This window comes from Mycteria americana, chromosome 20 (genome assembly GCF_035582795.1).
Source record: "Mycteria americana isolate JAX WOST 10 ecotype Jacksonville Zoo and Gardens chromosome 20, USCA_MyAme_1.0, whole genome shotgun sequence".
In the NCBI taxonomy this organism is placed as follows: domain Eukaryota; kingdom Metazoa; phylum Chordata; class Aves; order Ciconiiformes; family Ciconiidae; genus Mycteria; species Mycteria americana.
The window spans coordinates 4,313,261-4,329,853 of NC_134384.1; the positions used below are offsets into that span (position 1 = coordinate 4,313,261).

General features: G+C 52.9%; 1 protein-coding gene across 1 annotated transcript; it reads left to right on the top strand.

Annotated features, from left to right (window-relative positions):
• The first annotated feature begins 155 nt into the window (after window positions 1-155).
• Window positions 156-16,108, top strand: TREM1 (triggering receptor expressed on myeloid cells 1). Its single transcript, XM_075521694.1, has 14 exons — window positions 156-274; window positions 1,624-1,974; window positions 2,324-2,644; window positions 3,343-3,672; window positions 4,753-4,828; window positions 6,163-6,280; window positions 8,182-8,293; window positions 9,643-9,993; window positions 10,343-10,663; window positions 11,362-11,691; window positions 12,771-12,846; window positions 13,678-13,793; window positions 14,212-14,261; window positions 14,724-16,108. The coding sequence occupies exons 1-14, from the start codon at window positions 232-234 to the stop codon at window positions 14,928-14,930; spliced, it is 2,802 nt and encodes a 933-aa protein (XP_075377809.1). The 5' UTR covers window positions 156-231; the 3' UTR covers window positions 14,931-16,108.
• The last annotated feature ends 485 nt before the right edge of the window (window positions 16,109-16,593 follow it).

The following is a 16,593-nucleotide window of genomic DNA, read 5'->3' on the forward strand; positions in this document are numbered from 1 at the left end:
TGAGGACGGGCTGAGCTCTGCTCTCAGCCACTTCCCCAAACGCACCCTGAAATTATCTTAATACCAGTCGTGTTGCAAAACGTGGTGAAGGATTTCCGTGGGAAAGCAAGACCTAAGGCACTTCCTCCAGCAGCGTCACTGTGATGCGGGAGGGCTCACAAGGCAGACATTTTGAACGGGACACGTTGGGCAGCCCCCAGCAATGCCCCTTCCCTGGGCTTGAGGACGGCCATGGAGCTGAGAGTCCTCCTCCTGCTGCCGCTCTGCTTCCCAGGTAAGAGAAGGGCTGGGCGTGCCTCAGGCTTCCCACGCACCCAGGAGGAGTGGGACACCTTTCCCCACCTCCCGCTGCCTGAGGAGCTCCACAGCGGCGGGGAATCCAACACCGGCTGCACTCTGAGCTGGGCAACTCACGGCAGGGATGGGGAGGGAAGGGGCAGCCCCAGTTCCCACCACCGCACATCTGGCTCCTCCAGGCTCTCAGGCCAAACCAGCCTGGGAGCAGAGAGCTGCGGCCTCCAAAGCAGCCCCAGCGCCTCCCCCAGTCGGCATTTCCCATCAAACTGCCCGGCCCAGCTCAGCTCCTCCGACTGCTCCGACTGCAGTCCTGGGTCAGCACAGAGCTGTCCAGGGGCACCCGCCTGCCTGCCCTGCCGTCCCAGCAGAAAGCACAAAGCTTTCAGCATGTGGTAGGTTGGGGAATCGAGGCAGGACAGTCGCCAGCTCCTTGTTTCCCTCCCCAAAGGCTTGTTTGTCTCTCAGTGCCTGACCCATGTGGGGCTGCGTGTGCAGAGCGCTCTGCACTGGCTGTCTGGCACAGACGTGCCCTAGGCAGAGATGCCCCTAGATGGGCCTCGCTGCTCTCCCCGCTCTCTTCCTCTCCCCCAGCAACCACTACCTTTCCACCAGCTCTTCACCGGGATCTCTCGGGGCCAATGGATAAACCCTTCAGAGCAGGGACTGCCTACGCGGGGGTGCCTGGACAGCCCTGCACCCAGCACAGCCTCGCGCCCCTGAGTCGCTGGGCATCCTCGGAGAATGCGGCACGGAGGAGCTGCAGGCTGCTGGGGGCAAGCTCCGGCCCAGCCACAGGTTGAGCATTTCATCCCCAGCACACACACTGCCCTTGCTCCTTCCCCCTGTCCCATCCCCACATCCCATACAGATGGCCACCCGGCTCCTGAGGGGTGGCTGAGCCCCACCCCTGCCATCCACTGCGTGGGGAGGGGCTGGTCTCCATTTTGCCTGTGGGAAGGGGCAGTAACAAGAGGGTGGGCTGCTGGGGCAGCTCCAAACACTGCGCCACGCACGGCTCCATTTAGGGTTCAAGGTCCAACACCTCTAGCGCCCGCACGTCTGTGGGTTTTAAATCAAAGATACTGGGTTTTAAATCACAGCTGTGGTCCCAGCTCAAAGCTCAGCGCTGCCCACCAGAAATCAACCTTCCCGTTTCCAAGCAGGCGAATTTAGCAGGGGGAATGGATCTCGGTTTTCAGAGCTCCTCCAGCCACAAGTGCCTGCCCATGGAGGAAGGTCGGTGGTACAGTGTGCCTGTGTCCGTCGGGAGGTTGTGAGCAGCCCTGCATCAGCTCCCCTCTCCCTCACCACAGCTGATATTTACAGGTCTCCAAGCCCAAGCACTTGATGCTGAGGAGAGCCGACCAGAAGGAAGCACTCTGTATATCCAGTGTCCTTACACAGCACACAGTTACCACTGGCAGCAGAAAGCCTGGTGCCTCCTGAGAGATGGAAAATGTGACCCCTTGGTGGAGACGACCTACCAGAGACAATACCCAAACACAACACGGGCCAGAAAGGGGAGAGTTAGCATAGAGGACGACCGCACGAATAGGACTGTGTCCATCACCATGACCAACCTCCAGGCAGAGGACTCAGGCACATACTACTGTACTTACTATGACTACCGTCACGGGTATCTTCCACTAAAGAAGATCTCCCTGAATGTTTTCAAGGGTGAGTACCTTGCTCCCCACACAAACCCAAGCCTTGTCAGAAAGCAACATCATTCCTTTCCCCACTCCGTCCCCGCTCTCCCACACAGCCGAGCGGCTGCCCCCAACCTCACTCCCCACCTTCCCCACTCACACAAGCACCGTGTGAAGGAGCCCCACAGATCCAGCTGGCCCTGTGGGCTCTCGGCTCTCTCTTGTCCTGCCCTACCTCACCCCTGCCCTGACTGACAGGCCATCCATGAGGGAGTTGCCCCAGGCAGAGTTTGGCCCAGGTGCCCAGCTCAGGCCAGGGGGCAGATGCCTGTGTGCCCACCGCTCGTGGCTCAGTGACCACATGTGCTGTTTTGCAGAGCTGCACAAGAGCGAGTTGGACAGTCTCTCTGTGCAGTGCAAATACAGCGCCATGGCGCACAGCACAGATCAAAAAGCCTGGTGTCGAAGACAGGGTCAGGACGAGTGTATATTTGTGGTGCGCAACAATTACCCTTCAACACGGCATAACAGCAGAGCCCTGGAAGGCAGAGTCTCAATCCAGGATGACACCCAGAAAAGGACTGTCACCATCACCATGAAGAAGCTGCAGGCCCAGGACACCGGCGTGTACTGGTGTGCATTCTACAGTCACCTTTATTTCACACGGATAACGGAGGTCAAGCTCTCTGTGTCCAAGAGTGAGTACCTACCTGCAGCCCAGTGTGGCTGTTGGCAGATTTCAGCCCCACCTCCCCTGCTTGTTCTCCCTCCCGTCCTGCACCACACCACCGAGGAGGCCAGCGCTGCCGCGGCACAGCTGACACCCATGTCTCTCTGCCTGCCTGTCTCTCTGGCAGACACACTGGCGGCTGCCCCTTGGGCCTGTGGAGCCGAAGCTCAGGCCTGGCCCTTCACACTCTGTCTGCTCCCAGCAGAGACCCAGAGGAGCTTCCCGTGCGCTCCCACAAATGGGGCCACTCTTATCAACTGCTTCCCACAGGGCCGATCCAGGGGCTCCAGGAGCAGCTTCCCCAGCTCAGCACTCGGCTGGCCCCCACTGGGCGCTGCCGGAGACCTCCCCGCTGCTAGGCATTGCCCTTGCTCTGGCCCCGCAGCTGCCACCCCTCCTTGGTCCTTGCCTCCCAGACCCTACGGGCTGAGCGCCTGTGAGCATGCGGTCCCTGGGGAACCAGAGGAAGGGCACAGGACCCCACCCAGTTTGTGACTCACCTCTGCACGAGTAATCTGCGTCCAATCCCCTTCTGCTCTACCTCCATGTCTGGAGGTAGAAGGAGATCCAGGGAGCATTCAGCCCACGGCATGTATTCCAGTGGTGGGGAAGGGGTGCCATTGTGCCTGCTTTGAGATCTCACCAAACACGCCTGGTGTTTTCCAGGGACCCAACAATACACAGCCGAGGAGTCAGGCAATGTCTCTGTCCAGTGTCGGTACAGCGCCCCAGACTATGGGGCTGTGAGCAAAGCCTGGTGCAAAGAGGGAGCTAGCAAAGAATGTACCGTACTGGTCAACACGGATTTGAAGCCCTCAGGGTACCTCGGGACGCCCCAGCAAGGCAGAGTCACGATCCAGGACGACACCCAGCAGGGGACTGTCACCATCACCATGCAGCAGCTGCAGGCACAGGACTCCGGCGTGTACTGGTGTGCGCTAAATGAGCGCCCTCGTCTTCTCCGAATGGCGGAGGTTACGCTCAGTGTTTCTGAGGGTGAGTACTGACCTGTAAGGAAACATGGTTGTTGGTAGATGCCAGAGTTGCTTTCTACTCTCTCCCTCTAGCCTCTGCACTGCCCAGCTCACACCACCTCCCGCGTTACATCTGGATGCGTTTCCCTGCCCAAACCCTACACCATTGTACCTTCTCACAGCAACCGTGCTACGGAATAGCAACAGGGATCAGAACTGAACCACATGCATGTGCTGTATTGCTTCTCTTTTACGTGAGAGCAGCTTCAGTCGTTTTCACGGAGGTGTTTCTGTCACTCATCCTCATGATAGCAGTTCTGCCCCTTTAGAGCAACTCATCCCTTGGCTTTCAAGGACTCTTAAGACCTTCACATTTGGTTGCCAAGGGGACAACCTTTACACCCATATTTTAAAGACCTGTGACTTCTAGGTTTTCTTCCAGCATGATGTTTTAACACTAAGTGGTAACACTTAGGCGCCTGATTGTGGCAGACCAGCACCATGCTGCAGCCTGTCTGTCTGGAGTTTGGCAGAGCAGCACTGAAGGGATATGGCAATCCAGAAGATGAGAGGGGACGGCATAGTTCTCTAGGAGAAAATCCTAACACATGGGCCTGAATGCAGTCTCTAAGCGAGCAGGCTCCTGCATGAACAACCTCCCCTGGGGCACAGAAACAGTCCTGGAAGCAATTCTTACAGCCGAGTCCTTCACAGACAATGCTCTTTGCTCAGTTTTCACAAGCCTCTGTCTGCTTAAGCACAGAGTCGTTACGTACTTCCTTGCTACCTGAAGATCTCTGCCATAGAGCGTATCTGCTTGCACTCGCAGCACTTCCTTCTGCCATGCACTGGGGTGGGTACACACAAAGTGGGGCTGCTGTTGAGCTCCTTGCCCCTCCCTCCCACGTTTTGATCCTTAACGTTGCTTTGCCTGCTGCCAGCAAGTCTTGATGACACACGTTACAGCCTGGGCAGCTTGTCTGTGCTGGGTGTCACAGCGGGAGTGCATTTATATCCATGTAGCAATGGCAGGGAAGCTTAGGTGGTAAAATGCAAAGCAGCGCAGTAGTGATTATTCTTCCCTTTATGTCCGTGATCGCAGTATCGGCTGGAACAACTTTGTCAGGCACTGGAGGCACAAGTCAATCAACCCCTTCTGACAACACCCCACCACCAAGGTAAGGCCTAGAGAAAGCCTCTGAGCTTGAACACAGACAACAGTTACTAATGTCTCGTTTCCCCTGTACCTAAAATCACTTCAGTCGTGCCTGTAGAGACATTACTGCCAATATACCACCTCAGCAGTGGCACGCTTGACTGGCCGTTCTGTTTTGCTTTGTCTCCTGTCACTGACAAAGGTCAATCCTTTCTCTGAATGCATTTTACTTGTGGAAGAAAAGATGTTTGGTGTTTCATCTGCTTCTCCAATAATTCCCTCTAACGCCACTGAAACAACTATCAGTAATGAGGAAGAAATAAAACAAAACAGGTGAGCTGTCCCTTGCTGCCAGGTGAAAGGGGCAGCACAGGGCAGTCTGAACACTAGAGGGTAGAAAGGGCGGGTTGTGTCTTCTCTTTCCCTAGGTGACAAAAGAATCCCCTTCCTTTATCAGCAAACAAGTAAGAGGGAATTTGCTAATCTACTTTATCTCACAGATGCAAAACTACTTGAGAAAAGTCCTTCACCAAAAAGCAACTAAGAAGCTGTGATGTTATGGGGCAAAGAAAAAAAAACATTTCTCAGACTAGAAAGTACAAGCAGAAAAGAATAGAAAAACTGTGATTTCACCACCCGTGGCAAAAGCAATGCACAGGGCTGCAAAGATCCTGTCCCAGAAATATCGCCAGATGGAGGATATGGCTGGGTATCTTTGTACCTCCTCCTAAGATGAAAACAAAGGAGAAAAAAACAAAACAAAGAATTTGAAATGTAATAAATTCAAACTGGAAAAAGAAAAATCTCTTGATCCTTACTGGGAACCTAGGCCTCTGAAACAGGAGGATCTGTAGCTCTTTTGCTTTATTTATGGCATAGCTAACATCTTCTTCCATCCTCCTTGCATCATGATACGATGGAGCAATGAGTCTTCACACATCTTACCTTCTGTGTAAAAATCGCTGTGTTCTTTCCATTTCTCTGTCTTCTTCATTGATAGTAACTGTTAAATTTGCTCCTTTCAGGAGTTTTCTATGTGGGGAAGAAATCTCAAAAGCAATCTGCAGTATCCAACTCCCCATGGTTTGGAGAGCTAAGTCTTTCATAATGCTAAACTGACATTTGTAGCATTATGCTCAGGACAGATCTGCCTTCCTTTTTAAACTCCTTTGAGTCTCCCTTAAATACTAATTCCTGCTGGATTCCCCTTACGGATGAAGAAAGCAGTCACGCTCTATGAAATCTTTACCCTTCTTGGGGAACCCCTCCATCTTGCTGGATCAATTCTGCTGCTCCTGTGAGGTTTTTTATTTGTTTTGGTTTGAGGTTTTTGTGTATTTTTTTCTTTTCTTCTAGGTTGCAGATCATCCTTCAGCTTGTCATTGGTATCGTGACCAGCAAGATCCTGGCAATAGTGATCCTAGTGTTCCTCATTGGAAGGAGGAAGAGGAACTCCACAGTGAAGGCATCTAGATAATGGTAAACAGCAATATCACAGTGCAAAAGAACAAGTCATCTCCAGAAGGGGAACCTGCCTGGTGGGGATGCAAGTCACGTGAGCTTTCAGCCAAAAACAGAGCACGTCCCTGCTCACCAAAGCTTTTCCGCTGGGGCAAGCTCATGGAATTGAATCCCGTTCAGAGAAGCAATGAAATAGAGTAAGACAGGACACAGACACCAACAGACACACTGAGACGCTGCCCTTGAGCACAAAAGGAAGAGAGGGGTGAAGAGGCTTGGGAAAAAAAAATGCTATATAGAGACAGGTTTCCCCTCTTTTTCCCTATGTCTCTTGAATTTCTCAAAAGCAGCTCCTCCCACCACACCACCCTTGGCTGGTAGGGCTGACACATCACATCACTTTCTACCCTGATGTAGTTTAAATCCCACACAGTCTAAAAGCAGGCAGAGTATTAGCTTCTCCCCCTCTGTTGCTCAGCACCAACCACGCTGGTGTGAACTTCCCTCCTGATACTACTCAGAAAGAAACATTTTGCTTAAGAGAAGAACCCTGTCCCACAGCCTAAATACCTCCAAAGATAAAAAGCCTCCCTTTCACAAGGCTCAGGGGGCAGTTTGTATGACCAGTCAATCTGTCCCTGCTTCCTGGAAGTTCCTATAGTTCTGCAAGGCACAGTAAGTATCTACCCCCATCAGGAAACATTAGCCTTCTTTTCCCCTTGCTGGACTGAAGTATGAACACATCCAGGCTAACAGACATTTTATGCAAGACTTTTCCCTCTTCCCATTCAGGGCAGGAGATACCAGGAGAGGAGAAAGTTCTGAGAAGAGCTCATGTGACACCTGTGCAAAAGCCGCTCTATGCCCCAGGTTGAAGAAGACTTTTCCAGCAAGCCAGAGCACAAGCTATCACCTGCTGCCACCTTGCCAGCCTCACCTGAGACCAGGCCTTAAATATCTTCCTGGATGTAATACAGCAAAGTCAAAAGGGACTTTGAGAGAGGGAAAAAACAGCTTCCTCTTGCCTCAATTAATGCTCTCTTTCCTCCTCCTCTTCCTACTCTTCCCATCTCCAGCCCAGCCAGCAGCCTCACCTCCTCATCTCCTTTTGATCAGCAGAGGAGAGAGGCAGGCTGGGAGGAGGCCATGGGCACCATCCACTGCTGGGAGCTGGCCTCACAGCCTGCCTGGGCTCTGCCACCAGCACTCCTGTATTGCCAGGTCCCACCTGGGAGCTGCCCCACTAGTACAACAGAGCAGGGCCTCACCCCAGAGCACCCACACTTCCCACACAGATCAGCACACCCTGTCGGCTTCCCCACGGGCCCCTGCACCAGGGCTCTGCGAGGCTGCCCCACGGTAAATACAATGTGCAAAAGCCAAATGGTTCTGGTTTCGTTTCTCCAGCCGGGCACTCTGGAGGTAGGCACCACGAGGGCTCTGTGCATGGCAGAGCACAGGGCACAAGGGGACTGGCTGGGGTGGTGGAGATCGAGGATCACAAATGGCACAGCCTGTGGGAGCGTCCATGCAGACGCAGCCCTGGACGCATTGCCACCCTGGCTTTGAGGAGACTTTGCAGCAACGGACTGGGCAGAGGGCATCTTGGGAGCCCAGAGAGAAGGGCTAGGCCAGGGCAAAGATCCTGCTCCATCTCCATGGCTCGGGACAGCCAAAGGAGTGCCCCAGTGTCACTGGCGTGAGGACAGAGCATGACAACGGCCAGGCGAGAGCAGCAAAGGGTCTTTGCCATGAGGACAGGCTGAGCTCTGCTCTCAGCCACTTCCCCAAACGCACCCTGAAATTATCTTAATACCAGTCGTGTTGCAAAACGTGGTGAAGGATTTCCGTGGGAAAGCAAGACCTAAGGCACTTCCTCCAGCAGCGTCACTGTGATGCGGGAGGACTCACAAGGCAGACATTTTGAACGGGACACGTTGGGCAGCCCCCAGCAATGCCCCTTCCCTGGGCTTGAGGACGGCCATGGAGCTGAGAGTCCTCCTCCTGCTGCCGCTCTGCTTCCCAGGTAAGAGAAGGGCTGGGCGTGCCTCAGGCTTCCCACGCACCCAGGAGGAGTGGGACACCTTTCCCCACCTCCCGCTGCCTGAGGAGCTCCACAGCGGCGGGGAATCCAACACCGGCTGCACTCTGAGCTGGGCAACTCGCGGCAGGGATGGGGAGGGAAGGGGCAGCCCCAGTTCCCACCACCGCACATCTGGCTCCTCCAGGCTCTCAGGCCAAACCAGCCTGGGAGCAGAGAGCTGCGGCCTCCAAAGCAGCCCCAGCGCCTCCCCCAGTCGGCATTTCCCATCAAACTGCCCGGCCCCGCTCAGCTCCTCCGACTGCTCCGACTGCAGTCCTGGGTCAGCACAGAGCTGTCCAGGGGCACCCGCCTGCCTGCCCTGCCGTCCCAGCAGAAAGCACAAAGCTTTCAGCATGTGGTAGGTTGGGGAATCGAGGCAGGACAGTCGCCAGCTCCTTGTTTCCCTCCCCAAAGGCTTGTTTGTCTCTCAGTGCCTGACCCATGTGGGGCTGCGTGTGCAGAGCGCTCTGCACTGGCTGTCTGGCACAGACGTGCCCTAGGCAGAGATGCCCCTAGATGGGCCTCGCTGCTCTCCCCGCTCTCTTCCTCTCCCCCAGCAACCACTACCTTTCCACCAGCTCTTCACCGGGATCTCTCGGGGCCAATGGATAAACCCTTCAGAGCAGGGACTGCCTACGCGGGGGTGCCTGGACAGCCCTGCACCCAGCACAGCCTCGCACCCCTGAGTCGCTGGGCATCCTCGGAGAATGCGGCACGGAGGAGCTGCAGGCTGCTGGGGGCAAGCTCCGGCCCAGCCACAGGTTGAGCATTTCATCCCCAGCACACACACTGCCCTTGCTCCTTCCCCCTGTCCCATCCCCACATCCCATACAGATGGCCACCCGGCTCCTGAGGGGTGGCTGAGCCCCACCCCTGCCATCCACTGCGTGGGGAGGGGCTGGTCTCCATTTTGCCTGTGGGAAGGGGCAGTAACAAGAGGGTGGGCTGCTGGGGCAGCTCCAAACACTGCGCCACGCACGGCTCCATTTAGGGTTCAAGGTCCAACACCTCTAGCGCCCGCACGTCTGTGGGTTTTAAATCAAAGATACTGGGTTTTAAATCACAGCTGTGGTCCCAGCTCAAAGCTCAGCGCTGCCCACCAGAAATCAACCTTCCCGTTTCCAAGCAGGCGAATTTAGCAGGGGGAATGGATCTCGGTTTTCAGAGCTCCTCCAGCCACAAGTGCCTGCCCATGGAGGAAGGTCGGCGGTAGAGTTTGCCTGTGTCCGTCGGGAGGTTGTGAGCAGCCCTGCATCAGCTCCCCTCTCCCTCACCACAGCTGATATTTACAGGTCTCCAAGCCCAAGCACTTGATGCTGAGGAGAGCCGACCAGAAGGAAGCACTCTGTATATCCAGTGTCCTTACACAGCACACAGTTACTACTGGCAGCAGAAAGCCTGGTGCCTCCTGAGAGATGGAAAATGTGACCCCTTGGTGGAGACGACCTACCAGAGACAATACCCAAACACAACACGGGCCAGAAAGGGGAGAGTTAGCATAGAGGACGACCGCACGAATAGGACCGTGTCCATCACCATGACCAACCTCCAGGCAGAGGACTCAGGCACATACTGCTGTACTTACTATGACTACCGTCACGGGTATCTTCCACTAAAGATGATCTCCCTGAATGTTTTCAAGGGTGAGTACCTTGCTCCCCACACAAACCCAAGCCTTGTCAGAAAGCAACATCATTCCTTTCCCCACTCCGTCCCCGCTCTCCCACACAGCCGAGCGGCTGCCCCCAACCTCGCTCCCCACCTTCCCCACTCACACAAGCACTGTGTGAAGGAGCCCCACAGATCCAGCTGGCCCTGTGGGCTCTCGGGTCTCTCTTGTCCTGCCCTACCTCACCCCTGCCCTGACTGACGGGCCATCCATGAGGGAGTTGCCCCAGGCAGAGTTTGGCCCAGGTGCCCAGCTCAGGCCAGGGGGCAGATGCCTGTGTGCCCACTGCTCGTGGCTCAGTGACCACATGTGCTGTTTTGCAGAGCTGCACAAGAGCGAGTTGGACAGTCTCTCTGTGCAGTGCAAATACAGCGCCATGGCGCACAGCACAGATCAAAAAGCCTGGTGTCGAAGACAGGGTCAGGACGAGTGTGAATTTGTGGTGCGCAACAATTACCCTTCAACACGGCATAACAGCAGAGCCCTGGAAGGCAGAGTCTCAATCCAGGATGACACCCAGAAAAGGACTGTCACCATCACCATGAAGAAGCTGCAGGCCCAGGACACCGGCGTGTACTGGTGTGCATTCTACAGTCACCTTTATTTCACACGGATAACGGAGGTCAAGCTCTCTGTGTCCAAGAGTGAGTACCTACCTGCAGCCCAGTGTGGCTGTTGGCAGATTTCAGCCCCACCTCCCCTGCTTGTTCTCCCTCCCATCCTGCACCACACCACCGAGGAGGCCAGCGCTGCCGCGGCACAGCTGACACCCATGTCTCTCTGCCTGCCTGTCTCTCTGGCAGACACACTGGCGGCTGCCCCTTGGGCCTGTGGAGCCGAAGCTCAGGCCTGGCCCTTCACACTCTGTCTGCTCCCAGCAGAGACCCAGAGGAGCTTCCCGTGCGCTCCCACAAATGGGGCCACTCTTATCAACTGCTTCCCACAGGGCCGATCCAGGGGCTCCAGGAGCAGCTTCCCCAGCTCAGCACTCGGCTGGCCCCCACTGGGCGCTGCCGGAGACCTCCCCGCTGCTAGGCATTGCCCTTGCTCTGGCCCCGCAGCTGCCACCCCTCCTTGGTCCTTGCCTCCCAGACCCTACGGGCTGAGCGCCTGTGAGCATGCGGTCCCTGGGGAACCAGAGGAAGGGCACAGGACCCCACCCAGTTTGTGACTCACCTCTGCACGAGTAATCTGCGTCCAATCCCCTTCTGCTCTACCTCCATGTCTGGAGGTAGAAGGAGATCCAGGGAGCATTCAGCCCACGGCATGTATTCCAGTGGTGGGGAAGGGGTGCCATTGTGCCTGCTTTGAGATCTCACCAAACACGCCTGGTGTTTTCCAGGGACCCAACAATACACAGCCGAGGAGTCAGGCAATGTCTCTGTCCAGTGTCGGTACAGCGCCCCAGACTATGGGGCTGTGAGCAAAGCCTGGTGCAAAGAGGGAGCTAGCAAAGAATGTACCGTACTGGTCAACACGGATTTGAAGCCCTCAGGGTACCTCGGGACGCCCCAGCAAGGCAGAGTCACGATCCAGGACGACACCCAGCAGGGGACTGTCACCATCACCATGCAGCAGCTGCAGGCACAGGACTCCGGCGTGTACTGGTGTGCGCTAAATGAGCGCCCTCGTCTTCTCCGAATGGCGGAGGTTACGCTCAGTGTTTCTGAGGGTGAGTACTGACCTGTAAGGAAACATGGTTGTCGGTAGATGCCAGAGTTGCTTTCTACTCTCTCCCTCTAGCCTCTGCACTGCCCACTCACACCACCTCCCGCGTTACATCTGGATGCGTTTCCCTGCCCAAACCCTACACCATTGTACCTTCTCACAGCAACCGTGCTACGGAATAGCAACAGGGATCAGAACTGAACCACATGCATGTGCTGTATTGCTTCTCTTTTACGTGAGAGCAGCTTCAGTCGTTTTCACGGAGGTGTTTCTGTCACTCATCCTCATGATAGCAGTTCTGCCCCTTTAGAGCAACTCATCCCTTGGCTTTCAAGGACTCTTAAGACCTTCACATTTGGTTGCCAAGCGGACAACCTTTACACCCATATTTTAAAGACCTGTGACTTCTAGGTTTTCTTCCAGCATGATGTTTTAACACTAAGTGGTAACACTTAGGCGCCTGATTGTGGCAGACCAGCACCATGCTGCAGCCGGTCTGTCTGGAGTTTGGCAGAGCAGCACTGAAGGGATATGGCAATCCAGAAGATGAGAGGGGACGGCATAGTTCTCTAGGAGAAAATCCTAACACATGGGCCTGAATGCAGTCTCTAAGCGAGCAGGCTCCTGCATGAACAACCTCCCCTGGGGCACAGAAACAGTCCTGGAAGCAATTCTTACAGCCGAATCCTTCACAGACAATGCTCTTTGCTCAGTTTTCACAAGCCTCTGTCTGCTTAAGCACAGAGTCGTTACGTACTTCCTTGCTACCTGAAGATCTCTGCCATAGAGCGTATCTGCTTGCACTCGCAGCACTTCCTTCTGCCATGCACTGGGGTGGGTACACACAAAGTGGGGCTGCTGTTGAGCTCCTTGCCCCTCCCTCCCACGTTTTGATCCTTAACGTTGCTTTGCCTGCTGCCAGCAAGTCTTGATGACACACGTTACAGCCTGGGCAGCTTGTCTGTGCTGGGTGTCACAGCGGGAGTGCATTTATATCCATGTAGCAATGGCAGGGAAGCTTAGGTGGTAAAATGCAAAGCAGCGCAGTAGTGATTATTCTTCCCTTTATGTCCGTGATCGCAGTATCGGCTGGAACAACTTTGTCAGGCACTGGAGGCACAAGTCAATCAACCCCTTCTGACAACACCCCAGCACCAAGGTAAGGCCTAGAGAAAGCCTCTGAGCTTGAACACAGACAACAGTTACTAATGTCTCATCCACAATATGCCTGTCTTCCTGAAGTAGGCAGTCTCTGGGCATTGTGAAGACTCCTGCTTACAGAGGAATTAGATATGACAGGTGTCCTTACCAAAGGTGGCCTCTCCTCCTCCAGCTCCTGCCCAGAGTGTATTTCTTTACAAAGAAGCAGCAGATTGACAAAATCAAGTCACAGCTTTCTGGAATGTAGATGTCTATCTACTTTTTTATCCTTACCTCTTCGGGCTGTGCTCTTTGCACCAATAGAAACCCCCAGATTCTGCCTCTAAGCCTTTCTGTCTCAACTTTGCTCTCTCCTGTCCATGAATATTGAACAATGAAATAGTCCTTGGCTGCTCCTTTGTCCTTCTATTTACCAGGCTGTTAAATGTAAAGGATTTTCTTCCCCTTTGGATATCTGCTGTCATCAACACGGCAGCAGCACCTAAGAGTACAATCATATATCAGCTCTAGTGCGCCAGGTGCAGCAAAACACAGGAGGAAAAGGCAGTACCTGCTCCAGACAGCCTGGAATTGTGCTCTGAACTTTGAACAGTGGCTTGTTTTTAAAACCCAGAGAGTAGTTTAGGAAAAGCTCAGAAGGCACAGCCAGGTAGAAAAATCAAGATAGCATTGCTGCAGGAGAACCAGGCCCTCCTTCCAAGTGCATAAAAGCTAGTGCATAAAAGCTATTCCTGTCCCTTTTTTTGGTCACTGTTTGGTAATGGGCTCCGCCAGCATCATGCTGTGCTACCATCTAACACTGGTAACTCCTTTGCTCTCTTGACTTCAGCTTAAATGTAAATGCCTTCATCATACTCTCTGGGGTCCTGAGCATCCTGTTCATTCTGGCACTTATCAGCATGATAACACTGTGCGTCAGGCGGCGCAAGCAGCTGAAGAGAAGAGGTATGTGGAGACTAGCGATGCCTCGTGTTCTAGTCTGTACTAAACAGGGCCTTCTCTGGCCATCACTTTTCCACTCCAGGTGAGCTTATTCCCAACTCACAGTGCCCTGGAGAAGAGAAGGCAGGTGCAGCCTGGGAAGCCTCAAGGCAGGCTCCTTGCTGTGATCTCCTCTCACAATAAGTCAAACCCATGTTCCTCCAGACTCTGCACAGGACACCTCCTAATATGTTAGAGGAGAAGTAACCTGAGAGCCATGTGTTCACCAGATTCAGATTAGATGGGTCCCACTGGAACACCCATTGCTTCTATCACTGGGCAATCCCACAGCCTTCCCCAAAACTCCTGAAGCATAGGCAATGCCCAGGCATTTCATGGACTTCTCTACTTCTAAAACATCTGATTTTGGCTCATTCCAAAGGTACCAGCCAAGCAGAGGACACCTATGAGAAACCAGAGGACATAGCACAGGTAAGGAAAATCACAGATTTCCCCTACGGTACCTGAATCCCTTACCAACAGTCTGTGAGGAGCTGGCTGACCTATCTGATGAGGACCTTGGTACTCGTTTTTGGTTGTGAGCAGGAGGGCAAATGGTATTTAATGTCACCAGAGAGAGGAATGTTCCCAGGTGGGGAGAGAGGAGGTAATTAATGTAAGGAAACACCAGCAGGAAAAAAACACAGTGGAGCAAATTCTAGTAATCTCTGAGAAATTATTCAAAGACTAGAAACCAAGGTTAGACGAGGTTGTAACCTGTATCAAGGAGAGGTGATGAAGGAAAGAGTTTTTCTGCTCTTCCACCTCTGTCATGACTGAAGGTAAGTTTTTACGTGGCTTCTCCTTTCCTCCTGGGAAAATCTTGTTCTTTTGATAACAGCTGTGGCCTGGCACTGAATCATGCTAACAAGTGTTTTCACTTTCTTTTCATAGTTTGACAGCACTGAAAGAATGGAAAGTCCCAAGGATGACAGCAAAGACCTAAAATATGTTACCCTGAACTTTAAATCCCAACTCAGCCCTGAGGATCCTCTCTACTGCAATGTTGAACCAAATCAGACTCACAGGAAACCCAAAGATGAAAATGTGGAATATGCTGTCGTTGCATTCAAGCAGTTACCAACAAATGACAAAGGATGAAGCACAGAATCCCAAAACAATCCAGAAATGGGAGAAAAGAACTGGAATACAAAGTGGGAATGGGGAGTAGGAGGTGTGTGGATGGACACTGGGGAAAGATCTAAGTTTTAGTTGCCATGTGTATGTTGCCTATGTGTTTTAAGACCTCCCTCCTATCAGAGGCCAGTAGAGAATTTTGCCACAAGTGTGCAGATTCTCTTGGGTCAGACAGTGGTGCTGGGTAATTCTCAGGATCCCTTGCACAACTCCTTTCTTCAATTCCATTAAAATGCAGATTCTTTTGGAGAGGCAGGTGTGGAGGACTGACCTTTTGAAAAAGAGCAATATTCGCCTGCACATGGATGGGTTTGGTATTTCAACTATGTTCACTGGTAGAAACTCTACCCCACTCCTAAGAGTTCAGCTGCTATCGCCAAGCAAACTCATTCCAGTGCTGCAGGGATAAAACTCTAACCTTGCTGTGACCAGGTTCATTTGCCATGTAATGGGTGGGGGATATGAGCACTGGATTATACGAATAAGCAGAACCAGCATCTACCTGAAGGCAAATAGCTTGAGGGTGTATTGCAACACAACGATATGCTGCGTTGCAAACTTTGCAAACTGAGGATTGTGCTGCGTGAATCTGAGCACCAGAAGATCTTGTAGCTACAAAACAACAACGGTCCATATAAGTAATATGTACACTTTTTGAGACTTAATGCAAATTCCCCTATAACCTAAATTTATCAGTCTGCTTAGGTAAGAAGTAAGATGGTAAGAGGCTTTCAAACTAAAACTAAATGTTTAACTTTAGATCAAGAAATAGAGTGTGCACGCTGGAGTTTGGGGGTAGGAGGGAAAGAAGGTGATGTCACTTCTGAATGCATGTACAAGTGTCCCTTTACGGAGTGCAGAGGGTTGTAGGATGGATTCAGTGTGGCTGCTGTGGCTTACACTAGCAAGAGCCTCCAACACTGTACCCTCTAGACAACTCAATTATTTCCAAGCTTGAGGGCTGAATTTGCTTTCAGGGTCATCCACAGCCACAGCATATTTATGCAGTCTTTGAGGCCTGTACACTGAAAACAGAACGAAGCAGCAGCTGAAATCTGAAATTACAGGCATGGCTTCCCATGTGTAGCTTGTGCAGACTGCCCCATCCTTTCACCACCTCCTAATCAAAGGCCCTTACCTTGTTCAACAACTTCTGGCTCGCCTGCCATCTTACACCCTCTGTTCGCCAAGGACACACAAACTGGCTGCTTAACTCAAGGCAGTGTGGAAGCAAGACAAGCAGAGAGAACCAAAAATGGGTATTTCTAGAGAAAGGAAAGAAGGGAACAACGTGTGGTATTGCACTAGAGGAGTGGACAGGGCACTGGGATGTCTTTGAATAGAATTTGCCTTGCTGTGCTAACTGCAAGGACGAGCCTTGAGACAGACATGAGGAAGGTCTATAGCACAGAGCAAGAAACTGGTAGGCTGTGCGAAGAAGTTGCAGGAAGTATGACACAGACCACAGAGGAAGAAGTATGAGCATAAGAGGGCTGGTCTCAACATCAGCTGATATAACAGAAGGGACACAATGGTAATTAAGAGTGGATTATTTACAGATGTAAATGTCCAAGTAAGTCAGACACACAATGTATTTATAGATCTCCAGTGCAGCTATGATGCAGGT